The sequence below is a fragment of the Monopterus albus genome, unplaced genomic scaffold, assembly GCF_001952655.1.
Source record: "Monopterus albus unplaced genomic scaffold, M_albus_1.0 scaffold614.1, whole genome shotgun sequence".
Taxonomy (NCBI): domain Eukaryota; kingdom Metazoa; phylum Chordata; class Actinopteri; order Synbranchiformes; family Synbranchidae; genus Monopterus; species Monopterus albus.
Genome location: NW_018128494.1, coordinates 62785 through 71703, shown reverse-complemented (window position 1 = coordinate 71703; position 8919 = coordinate 62785). Strand labels below are relative to the sequence as shown.

Here is an 8919-nt window from a genome sequence, read left to right as displayed (position 1 = left end):
TAATTCTTCTGTAACTTTCAGAAGCTCTGGCTCACTTGTGTTCAGGAGTGGTTAACTTTGTATTGATGAACTCTCACTTCGCCTCAGATTTCATGCTCTCAGCTCCCACAGACACTTCAGCTAGTATCTGAGGTGACATGTTTTAAGGACTGTCCCTTGTAATTTTTCCAGTAGTTAGTGGAGGCAGCATTAAGGTAAGACTTTTATTAAGCTACACTTAAATGTTGTAGGTTTAAGCACAAACAAAGCTCTTTCCTGAACTCACCTGTCCAGAACTTGAGACAGGTCAAAGTCTCCCATCGTCTTGATGTGAGCTGCTAAGCTGCTGATGATGATGTGTGAAGAATTAAGTCAGTGAAATGAATCTTCGTCTGTCACCGGTTTCCCCTCTGCTCCAGTTGATAGCCCCGTCCCAACTGCAGAGTAACTGAGAGGCTCAGTCAGGGTCGTCCCTCTATAAGCATCAGCTTCCTTCTTGTGGCTTCACGTGTGTCTACTCTCTCTCTCTCTCTCGGTCTCGCTCTCTGAAAAACCAAATTACCTTTCACAGAGTTGAACCACTCAACTGAAAAACATCAGAACACACTGATTTCCCTGTAATCTTGCCCATTGTGAGGTAAATAATACATAATGCTTCAGAGATTAGTCACCATGTGGGATTTTTGTTTTAGTTCTTGTAAAATGTCACCTCTGGTTATGACTCACTTTGGCTTTTATTTAGCTGATATGACATTAACATCAAATCAAATCAAATTTTATTTGTATAGCGCCAAATCACAACAAAAGTCATCTCAGGACACTTTACAAACTAAGGTCTAGACCTTACTGTTATCAATATTATTATTATTATTATTACTACTACAGAGGAGTATCACTTATCACTATTATTACAGAGGGAAAACCCAACAAATCCCCCTTGAGGAAGCACTTGGCGACAGTGGGGAGGAAAAACTCCCTTTAACAGAAGAAACCTCCGACAGACCCCGGCTCTTGGTGGGCGGCCTTCTGCCTCGACCGGTTGGGGTGAGTGGGTAGAGGACAGACAAAAGAAGAAAAGCAACAAGACACAACAATCAAACACTGATCAGGTCGATGTGGCTGGTGACTGCTCATCAGAGACATAGAGCTCCAGAGCCAGAGCAACCTGCATTAAAACTGACTGAATAGTTAGTACTCATCAGGTGGACGTCTACATAAGATATATCACCTTTTGTTAAATTCTACATTAGATTGTCAGGCTTGGATTCTGTGTAATTTACAAATGAAGTAAAAGTACCAATAGAACAACATAAAGATGCTCTGTCATGAGTAAAGGTCCTGCAAAATGTTACTTAAGTATTAGTATCAAAATATACTTGTAGTTATTCTGTAGTAAATGAGTAACAAACAAGAGTGAAATACACCAGCGGTAGCCTCTTTTGACGAGACTCTTAGTTTATAAAACTCCCTCCTGATGTACTCGCTGCACCCCGAGAATGCCAGATCACAGACTCGAGTCCAAGAGGGTCTGGTTTAAGAGATAATTGGGCCTTTTAGTGCAGTAGAGCACAACCTTCCAATGCCAGTGGGATTATCTCTCCTACCTACTGGAAGCTCTGGTGAGCAGTGGTGACTGTGGTCTTCTAAATGCGCTTATCTATTTTAATGTTAGCGCCTTAATGCACTGTGATTTATTGAAAGTGACTAGACTTTACCGCGCTGCGGCCAGGCAGCTCACTGGCAAACCGACCGCACTGGGCTGAACCTTTATAGGCTAGCCTAGTTTAATAGGAAACCCAGTACCTCAAAGCACGGCTTACTCACTAAATCACTGCAGAGAAAAGGAATTTCAAGTGATATATGTGTGTCTGGCCATATGTAGGTGGAGGTGGCTCTTACCTGGGGATGCTGAGAGAACCCCTCTCTCTCCTGGGTGATGCTTGAAGAAGGCAGCCTGGAGAATATCAGTTTAATAAAGTTTAGGAATTTTGATTATATGGGATACGAGAGAGCTAAAGTGAAATACAAAAATTAAAGATGCTCTAGGCTGAGGTTGATGCTGCGGCCTAGTCGGTCTGCTCTCGCCGCAAAACACGCCCCCCCCCCCCCCCTGTCTCAGTCCTTTATATATGACATGCCCAGGGCGCAGCCACAAGGTGTTCAGTCCATTACCAACACCTCGGTCGCTGACGCAGTCCATTACCTTGCTAAATCCTCCCATAAAAGGTGACAAACTACAGTACTTTACTTTCATAGCATAAACTCACAGCAACGTTCTGTTGGGTGTTGAGTATAATTGTACTCTGATGTGCACTCCTAAGGTTGACGTGTCTACTTTTTAGCTTCTGCATGTGTGCACCCAGGGTGAGACAACAGCAAGCCTGAGTGCTTGGAAACAAAGAACCAGTTACTTTACTGGTTGCACAGGGAAGTTGGTAAAATAAGAAGCACATATGCAACCATATGTTTTCTAGGGCCCCCTTATCCCCCTGGGCCCCCTGGCCACGTGCACCAGCTGATGATTCATATCGAGGCCACCGACTGCAGGTTAGACCTAGCCACTCCGCTGCTGAGATGTCTGAGATTAATGTCCGGACACTGCTCCCTGCATTTAGCCTGACATATGTCAAATCTCTGCTAGAACTTAAAATGAGGCTCTGTGGGCTTCTTGACGAATAACAGAAGCACCAATGGGGATAAAAAGTACACTTTCTTATTGTTGTGGCTTTGTGTGTAGATTTTTTTTTTTTTACCTGTTTGCAGAAAGTCAGTGTTTTAATAAATGGCTGCTGGATTAGTGTTCAGAGGTACAGCCGTGTGGTTTTGTTGTGGATGTGACTGACGGTAAACTGAGCTCATCTGACCTCAAATACTGAGATAATGAGAGAATGTTTCCTGTTTGTACATCTTTCTTAGTTGCATCTAGTGCTATCCTTAATTGGCATGGAAAGTTTTGGTTTTACTACTGAGAGTTGTTTCTGAGAGTGCCCCCACCCTAGAACAGTAGCACTGAAGGGATTTTCCATGACAGAAATTTTGATTTATAGTGTACACTCCTGCTGGCAGCTCTGTGAGGCTGCACCAGCGATGCTTTCAGCTGAACGCTGCAGCCCCATGAGGACACAGTGGCAGGGGTTTAGCTGACATTTGCTGCAGGTACCACTGCAGGTGAGGTCACCAAATCAGTTTCTCTGTGGGACCTTTGGGCGCATGCGGTGAACGAGACCTGAGGCTGGTGCGAGTGTTTAGTTTATAGCTTATTTTTCCACCTTTTATTTGGACATTTAAGCAGTTTGAGTCCAGTGAATAATCTTAAATGGTCCAATACTAAGAAATAAACTGTCACAGGTCAAAAAATAAAAGTTGGCAAAACCTAAAACTGTGTAAATGTCATATAAACCAGGTCTTTTTCAGGGTCCAGTAACAGATGAACTTCCATCTCTACTGTAGCAGTGTGTTCAAAGGCCACGACGTGCTAAGCCCTGGACGTAGCTGAACCTCTCACACTAAGTAATACTATTAACACTGTTGATTGTTGAACAATATGATTAAACTCATTATCTAGTTGTGTTCTAAGATAGGGCATTTGAATTATGTGTAATATAATGAGTAAACAACAAGAGTCGTCCCTGGTAGGCTAGTGGTTAAGGCACAGCGCTCTTGCCACTGCGCCTTAACCCCGGGGCCCGGGGTTCATCAATAATTGTTTTTATTTTACAACCTAAATAAATCAGCAAATATTATCTCTAGCGCCGGGTTCAAATCCAGGTTGGGTCAGGAAGGGCATCCAGTGTAAAACACGTTCCAAATGTCAACATGCGAGTCGTCAGTGTGACGATTCGCTGTGGCGACCCCTAAAACGGGAAAAGCCGAAAGTGACTTTCTATAATGAGTAAACAACTGACTAGTTTATCTAAAGTATTTTCTGATGCAACTGTCTGAAAATTATGTCAGTAATTTAATATTATCTCTTGAGATTAACCACATTTAAACTAATTGTATTGTAGTTTATGTATTAACCATCACATACAGCTTTAAAAAACACAACAAGGTTTAAAACTGTTCTGAAACAATAAGGATGATAAAAAATAATAATAATAATCACAGTATTTAGCTGTCATTGGTTAATTTCCCAAAATAGGACACTCAGGTTAGTGTATATAATGTAATGAGTAAATATCTCAGTTCATCTCAGCAGCAGGAGACTAATTCAAGCCAGTAAACAAACTGGCCTGGTTATCTGAAAGGCACCGCTAATGGAGGAAGTGGTGCACGTATTGCAGGCACAATGTGTCATCTGTGGAAACTTTCACTGCTTTTAAGTGGTGCAATTGTTAAAGGTGTTGCAGCACCAAGCATTTTCCTGGAATCTTTTTAACTTGGTTAGGTCTGCCCTCTGTAGTAGTAAAAATGATATTAAGGTGCAGACTGAGATGACTTTAGTTGTGATTTGGTGGTGTACATTGAAACATGAAACCATGATGTCAGGGCTTCTGCAGAAATTCATCTTTACCTCAATCTTCACACCTCCAGCGTACTACTGACAAGGTGTAAACAGCACAGAGGCTGCTCTTATCACGTCTCGTCGTAGGGCTGTGGCTCAGTGGCCTTTCATCTGAGTCCTCTTCCCAATCTGCTGATCAAATCTCTTATATGAGCACAAGCTTTTATTTCACTCAGCGCAGTAACAAAACACATTTTCTGTGTAACAAAAGATGTCACTTTATTTTAGTCTCTTGTTCTAATTAAGTTAATAACACAACATAGGATTTGATTAGTGATTTAAAGGAGTGATCAGCAGTAACACAGTAGTGAACTATCAAACCCAGATTGTGCCGTGCTGAGCAGCTGCAGGGCTTCACCGCGTGTTTTCATAAAGGAAGTGACAGAGCTGGTGCAACAGGTGGCTGTGGCCAGACACCTTCCTGGTGTAGTTGTTAGTGGCTGTTATGGAGCAGCATCACCCTCCATGTGCAGTGTGGTCTCAAGGCTTCAAGGCCGTGCACAGGGAGCTCACAGTGAATGTTGACTTTGGACTGGAGAAGCCAAAATGTTGTGTTGTGTTGTGTCCTCTATTTTCTGGTTGTATCTTAATAAAGGGACTGAGAAACGATCATTACAACCTAATGGTGGCCTAAGACCTTTACACGGTTCTGTATAGTACGTTGTTTTAAAGTGCTCATTATGCCGGATGGCCTCCCCTAACCCTGACACGAGGACGAGATCAGATGTTGCATGTGCAGGTTAAACATTTTTCTCCCAGGACCTCAGCAGCTCTCCTGACCACAGGTCAGTCTCAGCAGAGCTTTGAGCAGCTGCAGCCGCTGACGGCAGCTTCGCTCTGCAGACAAATAAAAGCAACTGTCAGATTATAATTCTACTTCACCAAATTTAAAGTACCATAAACTGAAAGAGTTGAAGTTCATGTACCTACATATGATTTGAAGTACGCTGCACGCTGACATCGCGTGTTGACTTCCGAGCTAAAAGCAGAAGCTGAGCTGAGCCTTGTGGTGAGCCAGTGTGAATACCTAGCAATGTGGTGTCCAGTGTCATTAATCTCAGAGACATCCCTTCAGCCCAGTGGGAAGTGAGCAAATTCAGTTAAACGTAAATGACTTGGAGAAGTGCTGATGAAGTATTTACAAAGTTTACATTTTGTTTTGTTGGGGTCAGGTTTGTGTGCCGGGTAGCTGCTCTTCCCTTTTCCAGACATTAATGTTCACCACATGAAAACCACAATAACAATGACACAGTAAGGATGTGAAACCTCTTCAGGGAACAAACTAATTCTTTAGTTAAATTCTTAAGTTCCGGAGTGAATTTAAGGCCAACGTAGACCAGTCAGAGGTTTTTAACTTCTCCAAAGTATCGAACTGTTAACTTCAGTTATTGACTTTGTAAGATCAGTTTAATTTGTCACCAAACCACCTGTTACAGCTTAGACGTTGGTTGACTGGAGCTGTGCATATGGTTTTGGTTTAAACCAGTAATAAGTGGCCTCTAAGCTGCTGATCACCATTAGGTAGGGCTGGCCATCCTGGAAAAACCAGCAAGAGGAGTCTGCTCCATGCGGCGGTCTTCTCACGATCCCACTGCTGGTGGCAACAACACCAGCATTACCCATAAGGCCATGTGGCCTAAAGGGAAAGGCCTGGCCTGTAACAATGGTCTCTCTAGCTTTAGCTGTACAACAGAGCAGTAACATCTGCCTGCAACCGTGACGCCGTGTGGGGGCAGAGTGTGCATGTAGGAAGTAGGTTGACAGGCAGGTGGGCCGTCCAATGGTTTTGCCTGGGACGAGTCAAATTATTGGTCAGGCGTTTTCCAGATTTCTTTCTGTTGTCAGTGCATTTAATATATTAACTGTCATCTGAAAAGAGAAATGCTTCTGGAAGGCCGGAGAGCAAGGAGACGAGCCGCCAATATGGAAGGCTCATGTCATTTTGGGTTGGTTGTTTGGTTTTTGCAGATAAAATACAACAATTTAATAAAAACAGGAGGCAAATTTACTGAACTTAAAGATTTATTTAAAATAACTAATGAACATTGTCTCTGCCACACTCTGCACTGCCCTCATTGTAAAGTTAAAACTAAATTCTAACTGAACTTCTTTACAACAACACTACGGCGGCTGTGTGCAGACATTTTGGTTAATCGGCCGCTGAGCGCGGACACGGCACGTGCACATTATACCAGGGTGCCAGATATCGGCTGAATAATTAATTGATTAATCAGCCGTTCACTAGTCGTTTCTGTGTGGAAACAAGAAAAGCAGACAGCAACACGTTCTGTTTGTTTACTCTGTGTTGATGTGTTGTGGAAGAGCAGCGGATGAAACTGTTCTCTAAAACCTTTGTGGTAACTGTTGGACCAGGGGCCTAAAAGCTGCGTCCGCACATGATGCTCTACAGCTGTGCGCGTCACCGAGTAACACCTGTATCACAGCTGTGCGCGTCACCGAGGCCCCAGACCGACGCTGGTGTTTACATTGTCTTTTGATGCAGGAGAACTTATTATAATAAAACAAAACTTAAGTAAACAGCAGAAAGATGTGTAGTGGTGGTCAGGAGACGTCTGCAGGAACATGGAAAAACACTGGATGAGTCGGACACGTGGAGCCAACGACGGTAACAGCTGTATCACAGCTGGCGCAGAGCCGACTCCCAGACGTGTGTCTGTGTGTGTCTGTGTGTGTTCCTCCTGCTGCCCCGTGTTGTTATCGTCCAAGTCCCCAGTGTTGCTACAAGTCAACAAGTCTATTTACTTCGGTTTCATTGCTGAGACCCCGTCTTCTCTACCAGTCTGGCACCTTGGACGGTGATAAATGGATCACACGAGTCAACAGAACAAAGCAGAGACTGAGAACATGGAGCTTCCTTATTTATTATTTGTAAAGTCAGTAAATGAGTAATGTTCTCTGTGACAACACAGAGCTCTGATGTCTGGGGGAAGCCCCGCCACCCAAGGCACCGGGTGCAGATGTTTAGCTTGTAAATAGACCTGAATAATTAACGGTGTGTCAGAGAGCAGCTGTCAACTGGCCGAGCTGAACACTAAAGTGTGCATCGCGTGCACCGTATACAAACAGGAGCGTGCGTGTGGCCGGACGAAACCTCGCCTTGAACTTCAGGGGATATTTTTGCACATGTGTAGGAGTGGGGTAGCACATTGGGTGTAGGAGGAGTGCGTGGATTTTATTGGTCCCTCTCGTTCTGGGGGCTGTTTCTGACAACACACACATGCAACAGTTACACACATTCACAGACGGACACACACACACAGGGGACAACAAACAAGCTGCTTCAGGCCTCACAGTAGCACAGGATCAGATCAGTCTGTGCAGGCACAGCGCCCCCTGCTGGACCCAGAGACAGGCCCTCAGCTTGGTCTGAACGTGGATCTCTGGGAGCTGTCTGATTTTAGCAGCAGTCCACTGACCCTGACATCAGGCCTAATGGGTCCTCTGTGTGTGTGTGTGTGTGTCCACAGGCTGTTGAACACACTGGGTGACACAAGCGCTACTTATTTTAGGGCCACATCTAAACGAGACTTTCATTATTGGTTGATCTGTTGATTATTAAGGCTGAAGTCATGAGGTTCACTTTGCTACAGGATGAAGAAGGGCAGCAAATCTGAGAAGCCGGAACCTGTAAGTGTTTTGTGTTTTGCTTGGATCACTGGTGATTAACTTGTGTCCATCGATTAGTCGGCTGCTGATCCGCTAGGCCCCAGCAGATGAAGTATCTCCTCCTGTTTGTTTGACACGGTGAGCAGCAGTTTTAGAATGAAACTCTCTATTTGTGACCACTTTTTTAAACCTGGACTTTATTGTGATTGTCCGTTTATGTCTAGAGTCTTATTTTTGCGATTATTCTTAAAAAATAGTCCATATAGTGTTTTTGTGTGCACCTCAGAAGGACCAGTGGACCCTCTGTGGACGCCAGTGTGGCTCCAAACAAAGAATAAATCCAGAAGCAAGACACAAACACATTGTTGGTTTTAGTCACTTGGTTGTTTTTGACAATAAGGAAAATGTAGCAAGTCTAATCCTATAATATGGCACAGCGCTGCACGTAACATTTACTTTTATTATTTGTTAGGAAAAGGTAAAAATGTCATGAAAACTCTCCTGTAATTACCTAAAGCTGAAGGTAACGTCCTCAGATGTTTTGTCCAAAACATCAATTCACAATATGAAACGGACGAAAGTGTGTTTGAATAACAACTAACCGCTACTGTCGGCTCATCGATTTATGTAAATGTTCCAACTCATTTCTCTGAGGTTTGATCCCCGGCCCGACTGACCAGCCCTCTCACACGACAGATTCAGGAACTCGAAGTCGAATTCCTCGTAGAAAATGTGATCAATCAGTGACTGATGGCAAAAAGATGATTGATTACAACTAGGGCTGCGACTGTTTTTATCATCAGTTCATC

At 43.7% G+C, this 8919-nt stretch overlaps 1 protein-coding gene across 1 annotated transcript in view; it reads right to left on the bottom strand.

The window, feature by feature from the left end:
* The window catches only part of LOC109953309 (interleukin-1 beta-like), a 5008-nt gene extending 4517 nt beyond the window's left edge, over nucleotides 1–491 (bottom strand). The window contains exon 1 of the mRNA XM_020588755.1: nucleotides 266–491. Coding sequence (XP_020444411.1) covers nucleotides 266–300 — 35 coding nt within the window. The 5' untranslated portion in view covers nucleotides 301–491. The remainder of the gene's footprint in view (nucleotides 1–265) is intronic.
* Between the last annotated feature and the right edge of the window lie 8428 nt (nucleotides 492–8919).